General features: G+C 34.1%; 1 protein-coding gene across 2 annotated transcripts in view; it reads left to right on the top strand.

Moving 5' to 3' along the window:
* Ermp1 (endoplasmic reticulum metallopeptidase 1) overlaps positions 1-12,750 on the top strand; it is a 56,150-nt gene that overhangs the window by 27,550 nt on the left and 15,850 nt on the right. For both annotated transcript variants that reach the window (XR_006851960.2, XM_046445812.2), the window contains exons 11-14: positions 902-1,054; positions 3,173-3,375; positions 3,927-4,042; positions 12,553-12,716. Coding sequence is in view for 1 of the 2 variants with exons in the window: in XM_046445812.2 (XP_046301768.1) it covers positions 902-1,054; positions 3,173-3,375; positions 3,927-4,042; positions 12,553-12,716 (636 nt within the window). In the remaining variant the exon portion in view is untranslated. The remainder of the gene's footprint in view (positions 1-901; positions 1,055-3,172; positions 3,376-3,926; positions 4,043-12,552; positions 12,717-12,750) is intronic.

The raw sequence follows: 12,750 nt of genomic DNA, 5'->3' as shown, positions 1-12,750 counted from the left end.
TTCATGTTTTTCTCTACTTACTGAACCTGGAGGTGGGCAATTAGATGAAAAGGGCAAAAGTGGCAGCTGGGTTTAGGTCATTGTTTCTCCAAGTGACTTTCAGACCACCTCAAACCTTAGGGAACTGGGACCTATCTGAGTTTTTGTTTTCTGTAGTTTTTAATTCAACGACTTGATTATAATGAAAAAAGCTGTTATTTAGTATTTTATGGATGTCAACCTTGAGGCTGAGCCATTCCCTTTTATTGCCCAAGTTTAGATTTGTTTTGTTTGTGTTGAAATACACAAAGGGACAGACTTTGTAATGCATTTTTTTTTTCCCCCTCAAATGCAGGTCCACAGGCAAAGCCCTGAAGGTACATCTAAATACTAGTTTAGTTTACTCTTTGCTACATTGCAAAAGGATTATGGGTGGAATTTGAGTTTTATTGAAACATAACTACTTAAGCTTAAAAAGCTTGTCTTTGGTACTTTAGTGAAAGCCTGTGATACCATAACGTTTGGTGCAGTTCAGTGGTGTTCTGCAGTGCAGTGTGAACTATTAAAGGCCATTAATTAGAATCAGAAGTAATATAAGGTATGGCTTGGTGAGTGTCAGATCTACATTCTCTTTGCTTAATCGAGCATAGGAACACTGCTTAATCTTTTTCCCATTGCTTTCTGGTTACCTGTCAAAAGGTACCATCTTGGCTAGTTGGAAGCATCTGTCATTTTCTAGGTGCTGACTTGTGATGGACTTTTCAATTCCCTAGAATTAGTGCTTTATTTTATTGTGTGTTGGAATATGTTATCACAGGCTGATAAATTTTCTGCATTGTCTTAGATAATACCTGTTACAAAATACAGTTAAAAAACCTTGTCACTGATATGAATTTTTAATTTTTCTATTTTTGTGTTTCAGATTAACTTCATTTACCTTGCCAGAAGCACAAAAAAAACTATGCTAACTTTAACTTTGGTGTGTACAGTTACATTCCTCCTTGTTTGCAGTGGAACTTTTTTTCCGTACAGCTCCAATCCTGCTAATCCAAAGCCAAAAAGAGTTTTTCTTCAGGTAAGAGCAATTTTGCATGGGTGATGTGAGATTCAGGAGAGGAAATTCAGGTTGTATGTTTTGAGCTTCACTAGGGAACAGGAAACTCAACTGAACTTTTTGCTGTTGACCTAATTAGTTGGTCTTGATATTTTTGTGTATATGGCAGTGAGGAAAAGACTGACAATCAAGGGGCATTCTTATTAGCTAGATGTACTTCTCCCAAGAGGTGGAATTGTAAATGCTTGCCTGTTGTTTTTATTACTATTCAAATTGTAAAACTACTCAAAAACAGGCAAATATAGATCAGAATAATGAACTTTTAGAAAAACAGATTGCAAAACTGTCTGCAGGTTGAGTAAAACTAAACTCTAAACTAGCAAAATAAAATAGATATTTATAAATTGCTAGTAAAATTGAGGTTAAATAACATTCAAAGTAATATGTAATGATGAATATATAATAACTTAAGAGATTATGAAATTGAGATTTAGAATGTTCTTTAGATTTCAGGTTTTTTCTCTATACTTTTAGAGCCAGTAGTATAAAGATATAGCTTCATTTATGTGTTCTCTACCTTAGGGGTTGTGGAGTAATCCAACAGAATGCCCAAGCATTCACAACCTGGATAATTATTCAAGGACTAGAAAAATTAAAAATACTAGAAGTTAGAGAGGAGATTTTAAAAAGGGGTCAAATATTCTTTTTTTAAATAGTCCTGAAGGACACACTGATACATTTTATATGAGTTGTACAATTTGCACAACCTTTAGTGAAGAATAAATAATTTTTAGGAGGTTCATTGTGATTTTCAGTGACATGCTTATTTTTATGTCAGTAGTATTTACTTAGAATAAACTAGATTTTTATTTTTAAAAAGTCCAGAGGATTCTCTTTTCCCCTCTGCACCAGAAATTGGCAGACTTTTCCTGTGAGTGGCAAGTAATAAATATCTTAGGCCTTGTCAGCTACACAGTCTCTGTAGCTCATCTGTTTCATAGAACAAAAGTAGCTGTAGACTATACCTAAGCTCGTGAGTTTGACTGTGTTTCAGTAGAACCTTATTTATAATTAGTGGGTAATTTGACCCATCAGCTGCAGTTTTCACCTTTTGCCCTATGCAACCCTTTTTCTTTCCTGTTTCATATTCTTCAGGCTGGTTACTGCTGTTAATAGAGCTATTCCAATTGGAGAATGGTGCCTTTTCATAGAATTCTATTAGGTACAAGCTTGTCATGTAGTGTTGAGCTACGATTCTTGTTTTTCTCTGCGCATGAATTAGCTTCATGTAACACACTGAAGGGGAAATGAGTGTGGATATATACGTGCTTAGGATGTATTTGTTTTAAATCCTTCTCTAAAAGGAGTTCTAGCTAATTCAAGTCTTTTAAATCTGAAATAGGCTAAAAAATTTTTTTTTTTTTTTTTTGGTACCCAGGATTGAACTCAGGGGCACTCCATCACTGAGCCACATCTCCAGATCTATTTTGTATTTTATTTAGAGAAAGGGTCTCACTGAGTTACTTAATTAGCGCCTCATCTTTGCTGAGGCTGGCTTTGAACTTGGGATCCTCCTGCCTCAGCCTCCCGAGCCTCTAGGATTATGGGTATTAGGCTTTTTCTTTCTTTTTTTTTTTTAAGACTGGATCTCTCTATATGGCCCAGACTGGTCTTGAACTCCTGGGCTGAAGTGATCCTCCCACCTCAGTCTCCTTAGTAGCTAGAACTATAGGCACACACACTGTGCCCAGCCAAAACATTTTTATGTAAAATTTAAATAGATAAATGTATTTGTAAGATACAATAAAAATCATGTAACTATCCATTATCCTGTTTTAAAAAAAAATCATAGGGGCTGGGATTGTGGCTCAGCGGAGAGGGCTCACCTAGCATGGGTGGGACCTGGGTTCGATCCTCATCACCACATAAAAATAAAGGCATTGTGTTAAAAAAAAAATTGAGCTAAAAAAAAAAATCATAGCAGTAACTTAGTAACCCTGAGTGCCTTCCCCTTGTATTTTTGCTCTTTATCTACATACATTGCTTGGTATGGTCATACTTAACTATTCTTTATTAATTTGGGGTGGGAATGTGGGTGAACTAGTTGAAAGAATTTTCTCATAAGTCTTGTTCTTTCAGCATATGACTAGAACATTTCATGACTTGGAAGGAAACATAGTTAAAAGAGACTCTGGAATATGGATTAATGGGTTTGATTATACTGGAATGTCTCACATAACACCTCATGTTCCTGAGATCAATGACACCATCCGGGCTCACTGTGAGGAGAATGCCCCCCTTTGTGGGTTTCCGTGGTATCTTCCAGTACACTTTTTGATCAGGTTGGTTCATTACTTTCCTGTTTAAGTAGGGGTTAGTTTGCTCTCAAGTTCTGTCAGTACCCTGTTACTTAAACTTTTATCCTTAACCCACAAGTCAAATGCTGATTATACTGTTTTTCTATTAGTATAAATTTCCTGTTCTTTAGTGGGATTAAGCACTCAGAAAAGTACTTTTGTTTTTTCAAATTTAAAAAGTCTGTAGAATTGTGAGTAGTTAGAAAGGGTGACCCTCCTAGTTATTAAAATAGATAGCAGTTAAGCATCAATCTCAGATTTTATTTCTAGTTTTTATGATTTGGTAGTAAAGGATTAGATGAGAAGAAATAGGATGCATCATGGACTCACGATCAGCTAGGTAACTCCTCTTTTCTTAAATTTGGGAGAGTTTTATTATACAATAACCTGGGTTTCAGAGGAGTTGGTGTTATAATATTATTCAGTTTTTTTTTTTCATATCTAAGGATGTGTTCATGTATTATGAATACTTCATGAATTATAGAAGCTGTCAACTAGTAAGATATGCCAAACATTGAAGCTACCTTTCCAAATAGGAAAAACTGGTATCTTCCTGCCCCCGAAGTTTCTCCAAGAAATCCTGCTTATTTCAGACTTATATCCAAAGAACAGACACCTTGGGATTCTGTAAGGTTAACATTTGAAGCAACGGGTAAGTCAGATAACAGGTTTTTTTCTTCTGTCCTTATTTCTTAAATTTTTAAATAAGTTGCATATATATTTTCCCCTAAAACCCAGTGGTGCTGTACCACTGAGCTACACCCCAGCCCTTGAGATGACTTTTGTTGACCTGTTTATTACCTAGAAATATGTTATTTCCAAATAATTCAAGATTTTCCAGTTGTTTTTCTGATATTGATTTCTAGTTTAATCTCATTGTGATCTGAGAGCATACTTTGCATAATTTCTGTTCTGAATTTGCTGAGGTGTGCTGTACAGTGAGGATATGGTCTTTTATGGAATGCTCCATGTGTGCTTAGAAAGAAATGTATGCTACTGCTATTGGGTGAAGATTCTATGAATGTCACTTAGATCTGTGTGATTGCTGATATTGTTCAGTTCAACTATATCCTTATTAATTTTGAGTTTTTGTCCCACCTATTTTGATGCTTTGTTGTTAGATACATATACATTAAAAATTATGTCATCTTATAGAACTGACCCTTTATTATTATGTAATGCCCATTTATACCTGATAATTTTCCATGCTCTGAAGTCTGCATTGTCTATAATTAATATAGCTCTCCAGTTTTTTTTTTTGATTAATAATAGTATTGCATATTTTTGCTACTCATTTACTTTTAATATATTTGTCTTCATATTTTAAGTATGTTTCTTGTTTGGTCTTGTTTTTCGATCCAGTCAGAAAATCTATTAATTGGTACATTTAGACTATTGATATTCAAATGATTATTGATATTTGGATTAGAATATACCATATTTGTTACTGTTTTATATTTATTGCCCTTGTGTTTTGTTTCTATTTATGCCTTCCATTTCTTTAAAATTTTTTGCTCCATATAGTTTTAATTGAGCATTTTATATGATTTCATTTTCTTTACTTTTTTAGCAGTCAGTAATACTTCTTTTTAAACTTTTTTTTTGGTGGTTGCCTTAGTGTTTGCTATGTATGTTTACAGCTAATCCAAGCCCACTTTCAAATAACACTCTGCATATCATGAGTAGTATGAGTATTTTATAATAATGAAAGAATCCTAATTTTTCTTGTTTTCCCTGTATCATTTTTGTCATTCAAATGTAATCATGTAAGCATACATAATAAAATATATTGTTGCCACTGTTATCTTGAGCAAACTATTATCTGTTAGATCCGTTAAAATAAGAAAAATGAGAAAATTTTTATCTTCACTTGTTTCCTCTCCAGTGCTCTTCCTTTCTTCATTTAACTCCAAGTTACTCCTATATTACACAGTTTTAATTGAGGATTTTGTATTTTCTGTTTTTATTTATTCTCTTAGAATATCAATTATCTTCATTTTAATTAATGGTTGCTTTAGAGCTTGTAATAAGTCCACCTTCAAATAACACTGGACTGTTTGGCTAGTACCGATGCTTTGTAACATAGCATTCTTGATTCCTCTGTCCCTGGAGTTTTATGTACTTGATCTCTGAAGCAACTGGTAGGTCATATGACACTTTTTTCTTTGACCCATCACTTAAACTTTACAATAAGTTGCATGTGGTTTTCCTCATCAAATTTATTACAATAACTAGCAATTTAGGAGCTTATCGTGTCTCTAAAAGAAAATGAGGTTGGTTATGACTTTTAGGGAACTCTGCTGAAGAACTTTGTAGTGTCAGATATTGGTTCATTGTTAGATCCATAATAGCACTTGAACTGGCATAGGTAGATATTATGACTTTGTTTACCTTTCTTAGTACATTTTCTTCCCATCTCCATGTTTAAAACTAGTAGTTAGAATTATATGCAAAAAAAAAAAAATGAGAGCTCATATATAATGGAATAATTTGGCATGAACATACTTTATATACAGAGTTATGAAAAATTGTGCTGTGAATGGATAATTATAAATGTAATGCACTCCACTATTGTCATGTATGTAAGAAATAATAAAAAAAAAAAACTGGTAGTTAGCTCTTCTACCTTCTCTGTTGATGTTTTGGCCTATAAGTTTTCTTGCTAGGATATCCTTTATGGTGCTGCCAGTTTATCCTTTCAAAAATAAATTTGATAATGTTGCTTCTTTATGTAAAAAACTTGAAGTTCCATGCTTGCTGAATAGGTTCAAACTCTCTGACAGTTCATATCTTCAGGAGTCTAGCCACTGTGTATGTTTGAAGTTTTTTTTTTTTTTTTAAGCACCCCACTGAGACTTTCTTGGTAGTACCTTCTATCCCAATTCTACCCTTCTCTGCTTTGTAAAATACGAAGACTTCTCTGGTCTTCCTCTCCATCAAAGTGAGCAAGTGCCATCCTTCCACTTTTTCTTTCCTTTGTACAGCTCTGTGGTAGCACTAATTATTTAGTTCATGCTTTTGTTTCCATTAGAATTCAAGGGAGGCAGATGTGGATGGTTTCTCTATTCTTGGCATCCAGTACTTTTAAAGAGTACTCCAGATACATTGAATTATTTAGTTTGGCAGTTTTATTCTCTTAAGCAAGCAGCCTGCTTGAACATTTTCCTCTTAGTAGGGAGACAGATGCTTGAGAAAGAAGAGAAATATATGACATAGGAAATTTGTCTCATCTTCAGTAGCTGACAGAGTTTGCATGATTACTAGCTATTTTTTTAAGAATAAGAAAACGATAAAAAAAAAAGAATAATCAAATGATGGGCTGGGGTTGTGGCTCAGTGGTAGAGTGCTTGCCTAGCACGTTCGAGGCACTGGGTTCAATCCTCATCAACACATAATACATAAGTAAATAAAATAAAGGTACTGTGTCCAACTAAAACTAAAAAATAAATATTAAAAAACAAGAATAAGCAAATGAGGATTGTTTGTTTCCCTTTCTAGTAACTTGTCTTTGGGAAGTGTGATAGTTAACTTTATGTGTCAGTTTGGGCTAGGCCACAGAACCCTGAGATTTGGACAAAGCTGTTCTAGATATTTCTGTAAAATAAATATTTGTGATAAGATTAACATGTAGATCAGTGGACTTTGAGTCAAGCAGATTGACTGACTTTCAGGACCTCATCCAGTCAGTGAAATCCTTAAGGAAATCACTACCAGGGAATTCACTACCTAGGATTTTTTTCCCAGGTTTTGAGCCTGCTGGCCTACCCTGCAAATTTTGGACTTGCCTGCCTCCACAATCATGTCAGAAAAATTTAAAAAATAAATACTCACCATACATTCAGTTGGTTCTGTTTTTCTAGGATCACTTGTATAGTTGTTTACTCTGTACCTTCTTTTAAGTTTTGCAGTGCTGGTGATTGATCCCAGGGCCTCATTTATGCTACTCAAGCACTCTACCACTCGACTACATCCCTTTTAAAAAAATTTTTCTAATTTGTTATATATGATAGCAGAATGCATTTCAATTAATAGTACACATGTAGAGCACAATTTTCCATGTCTCTGGTTGTACACAAAGTAGAGTCACACCATTCATGTCTTCATACATGTACTTAGGGTAATGATGTCCATCTCATTCCGTCTTTCCTACCCGCCTGCCCTCTCCTCTTTGCCCTATCTAAAGTTTCTCCATTCCTCCCATGCTCCCCACCATCTCCATTATGGATCAGCATCCTTATATCAGAGAAAACATTTGGAATTTGGTTTTTGGGATTGGCTTACTTCACTTAGCATAATATCCTCCAACTCCATCCATTTGCCTGCAAATGCCATGATTAGATTTTTAATGCTGAATAATATTCCATTGTGTATATGTACCAGAGTTTCTTTATCCATTCATCTACTGAAGGGCATCTGGGTTGGTTCCACAATTTCTGCTCTGTACTTTCTTTATTGAGTACCACTCACATGGTAGAAAGTTGCCTAGTTATGTATAACTAAAAAGCACCAATTAAAAAAAAGATGCCTAGAATATTCATGATTGAAAAGTATTTTCAAATATGACTTTCCCCTTCATTTTGTTTGTATTTTTAAGACCTAATTTACATACAGTGAAATATGAAGATCTTATTTCGTTTCATTAGTTTTGGTAAAAGCATATATTTACTCATGAAACCTTCATCCCCATGAAGACACAGAAATTTCCATTGCCCAGAATGTTTCTTTTATGCATGTTTCCAGTCTCTCTGAACTTCACTAATGCATATTTTGATTTTTACATTCACAGGTTATTTGGCTTGTTCTTGAACTTTAAATAAATGGAATCATCCAGTATGTAATTATCTAGGTCATTAAGCAAAGGCTTTTGAGGTTCAGCTATGTTATTTGAGTATCAGTATTTTTTTCCTTTCTGTTGCTGAATAGTAGTCATACAAAGATCTCATAGTTTATTATTCTCCTGTTGATAGATACTTGAATTAATTCGTTTCTAGTTTGGGGTTGATGTAAATAAGGCTATTATGAACATTCTTGTATAAAGCGTTTTTTGGGGGGGTGGGAAATAGGTGTTCCATTTCTTTTGGACAAATATATATTAGAATTGCTGAGTTCATAAGGTAGACATGTTTAGTTTTTTAAGATTGTTCTACATTTCACTCCCAACTTGTAATATATGAAATTTCTAGTCTTCCCATGGTCTTTTTCATTTTATCATTTCTAGTGGGGGGTGTGTCTTGCATTTTTCTGATAATAGTGTAGCACATGTTTTCAAGTACTATTGGCCACTCACATATCTTGCTTTGTTTCTTTATATCTTTTCCCATTTTTGTAAAATTGTGTTGCTATTGACTTGTAAGACTGTATTTTCTAGATAAAGTCCTTCATGAGATACACATTGTGAAGATTTTCTTACTCATTCTCTTAATTTTGTCTTTTGGTGTATAGAAATTTTAAATTTTTATGAAGCCTAATTTATCAGGATTTTCTGTGTTAAAAAAAAAAAAATCTATGCCTACCCAGAAGTCATGAAAATAGACTGTTTCTCCTAGAAGCTATGGCTTTAGCTTTTATAGGCCTCTGACCCACTTTTAATTTTCATGTATGGTGTGAGGTGTAGGTTCAAGGCTTTTTTTCTCTGTAGATATTCAGTTGTCCTAGCACCATTTGTTGAACACACTTTCCCCATTGAGTTCCTTTGGTGCCTTTGCCAACAATTATCTGTGTTTGCATGGATCTATTTGTGTACCATTTATCACACTTTTAATTATAGAAGCTTTATAAAGTTTAAATTTGTGATTTGAAGAGTTAAATTTGTAATCCCCCCATTATTTTTCATGCTATTTATATTTTCCCACATGAGCTTTAGTAATAATTTGTCTAACTCCTTATTGCTTATTGGTATTTCTTGGAGTACCATGATAAATTCATAAATTAACTATAGGATAACTGTTATTGAATCACCCTGTCCATTGACTGGGAGTGACTTGTCTTTTGTTCAGATCTGTTTTTATGTCTTTCAGGAATGTTTTAAAATTTTCCTCATCTAGATTTTATTGGTATTGTAATTGGGGACTGTCTCTATCATTATATCCTCTTACGTTGTTTTTTTGTAGGTACGAAGGCAGTTTATTTCTGTCAGTTTTATATCCTACTACGTATTTTTATGCTAGTTTTATCCTTAATACTCTCAGATTCTTCAGTTGTACCAGGGATTATTCAACTTTGTTCTCTAAAGGGCCACATAGTAAATATTTAAGGCTTTGCCATATATATCTGTCACAGATTTTTTTTTTTTTTTAATTCTTTGGTTAACTGCTTTTTTTTTTTTTAATATCTTTATTTTTGTTTTTATTTTTGTATGTGGTGCCAAGGATTGAACCCAGTACCTCCTGCTTGCTTGCAAGGCAAGCACTCTACTGCTGAGGTAGAACCCCAGCCCTGGTTAACTGCTTTTTAAAAATGTAAAAACCATTCTTAGCCTGAGGCCCATTAAAAAAATAGACCTCAGGTGGGATTTATTGACTACTGCATATCACCTGCAAATATAGTTCTGTTTCTTCTATACCAGTTTTTCTGCCTCTAGCTGATTGATGCATTGGTTTCTACTGTCATGATTTCATGGAATTATGTTATTTTATTTGCCATGTACCTGTTTCTATGATGTCTTCTTTGCTTATTAAAAACTTGGCATTTATAAAATTTTTTTGTTTTAAGCCCCTATTTGACCTTTTACTATCTGTTGGTTTTTAAATGATGTATTATTTTAACTCCTACCAAATTTGCTTATTCCATTTTTCTCTTTGCCTCTTCAGTTTTCTTCTGATTTGTGTTACATGTAATATCTGTCTTGTCCAACTTCACTTGAGTATGTTTTAGCAATGCATTCAGAAATATTAAAACACCCACTCTAAGTTCTTTTGTTGCAGTTTTTGCAGTTCTTTCTTTGTTGGATGAATCTTATCCTCTTGCCTTCTCAACTAGGGGCTCTTAAGTGCTGTGTTTATGTTTATGTGTGTTTGTTTAAAACTGGTGATGTTATATATAGCATGATACTTGAAGGACAAGTGGTGGACATAAAAATTTTGCTCATACTCTAAAATATTGTTTAAAAAATTCTTCTCATTGTTGCTTTGTATATTGTTTTTGCAGTTTGATGACAGTCTAATTCTCTTAGCCCTATAAAGTATTTGATGCTTTTGTTAATGGGTATTTAACCCAGGGGCACTTTACCACTGAGTCACATCCTCAATCCTTTCTTTTTTATTTTGAGACAGAGTCTCATTAAGTTGTTGAGGCTGGTCTTGAACTTGCAATCTTGTCTCAAGTCTCTGGAGTTCCTGGGGGTTGCTTTGCTATTTTTTTCTTTTTAGGTTTTTCATTCTAGGTTGATATTATAAGGTTACCAGTAAGACTTTGTAATGTGTAGATTCAGGTCTTTTACTTCTGGGAAGTTTCCTTGGATTACCGATTTGAATATTGACCATGTTCCATTGTTTTGTTTTTCTTCTTTAGTGATATACATTGAATGTTGCTTCCTTTTGACCTACCTTCCATCTTTACCTCTCTTGACCTTTCTTTCTTTTCCTTTTTTTAGTACTTTGCTACCTTTCTTTAGATCTGGAGTCTCTTTTGCCTTGGGCATGTTATAATTTAGTCTACCTTTTCTTCCATTTCTTTTTCTAGACCTTAGAAAAGAAATGGAAGTTCTATCAATTCTTTTAATTTTTCCTTGTAGTATATGCATATATGCACTTCTAAGGTTTAGAATTTCTGATTCGTGGTACTGTTTTCCCCATAGATCCAAAATGTTCTTGTTACCACATTTAGTTGAGAATGTTGGCTTAGTTTTCTTTTACTTAATGGTTGTTTTGAGGTGTGTTCTCATTTTGTTTTCTAATAGCTATATAGTCCTGTTTATCCTTTTCTTCCTCACTTTTGTGGTTATTGGGTGTTTGTAAGACTCCTAGCCAATGGGTTGCTCTTCTGTCAGTATAACAAAGTTTAGATTTTTAAATAAATTTTTAAATTCGTTTTGGTGTGGATAGGTTTTATGTCTTCCAGTTTCTATTTTGCTTTGGTCTTGCTGGACCATAAATCTGCCCTTTTTGTTTCTTTACACCTCCACCCTCCCACCCCTGGTTTCTTTTTCCTTTCTTTCTTTTTTTCTTTGCTTTATTTCTCCCTTAGAAGCTTCGCTTTTGAAAACTGATAGGTCAAATAGTGTGTCCTTTAAGTAGCTTCCCCATAAACTTTGCTTTAACTGGACATGTGCTATTCTCAGATTTAGGGTGGACTTGCTTGGTCTGCCTTTGTTTGCCACAAAACTTGTAGCAGGAACAAGTCAGGCAGGAGCATGTGAATTTGTTTATTTATTTATTCTTCTCAAATTTGAGTTAAAAAAAAAAACCACCCCCTCAGTCAAATTTGAAAATAAAGTTAAAATTTGGCTGAGGGGGTGGTTTTTTTAAGTTTTATTTTTAGTTTGACAACCACTGTTGTTAGTTTCTTGGAAGTATCTGGTGCTAATTAAATTATCAAAATTTAACTGTTTCATTGTACTGCAAAAAGGGAAAAATTAGTGTCAACTATTTTAAAGTGTTAATATCAACTCTCTGAAATTACAACTCGATTCATAATTGTCTCAGTACTTTTATAATACTTTGAAGTCTTCCCAACTTCCCCATGCTTTTTCTTTTTTTATATGTATTTATTTTTTAGTTGTAGTTGGACACAATACATTTATTAATTTATTTTTATGTGGTGCTGAGGGTTGAATCCAGGGCTGCACACATGCAAGGCGAGTGCTCTCTTGCTGAGGCACAACCCCAGCCCTCCCATGCTTTTTCTAATATAATCCTCTCAAAAAAATTCATAGATGAAGAGATTAAATGAATTCCTAATATCATATAGCACTTGACAGTATCAATACTTAACATAGGCTTTCTTGTTTAGATTTTTTGCTCTTTCTGCTGTGCTTCATTGCTTAACCTTGTTGGATAATGCATCAAATATCCAAACTGGTAGGCCTCCATTAGGTCTGTAGTGAATACATTTAAAGTGATACAAGGCACGTACCTTCATAGTATAGTTTGGGAGGTGGGTTTATTGCCTTTTCTTGATGTTTTTTTAAAGATGTAACTGTTCTTTCTTCCTCTTCTCTTATAGGACCAAGCCATATGTCATTCTACGTTCGACCCCACAAAGGGTCAACACTTTTCCAGTGGTCTCTTGGTAATGGTACCCCAGTCACAAGCAAAGGAGGTGACTATTTTGTATTTTATTCCCATGGACTCCAAGCCTCTGCATGGCAGTTCTGGATAGAAGTGCAGGTGGGAATTTTCCATGTGATATTTAACAAAAACC

The sequence above is a fragment of the Marmota monax genome, unplaced genomic scaffold (genome assembly GCF_021218885.2).
Source record: "Marmota monax isolate L192 unplaced genomic scaffold, Marmota_monax_Labrador192_F-V1.1 WCK01_AAM20220418_F8-fsc00124, whole genome shotgun sequence".
In the NCBI taxonomy this organism is placed as follows: Eukaryota; Metazoa; Chordata; class Mammalia; order Rodentia; family Sciuridae; genus Marmota; species Marmota monax.
This window is presented reverse-complemented; position numbering and strand designations above follow the sequence as displayed.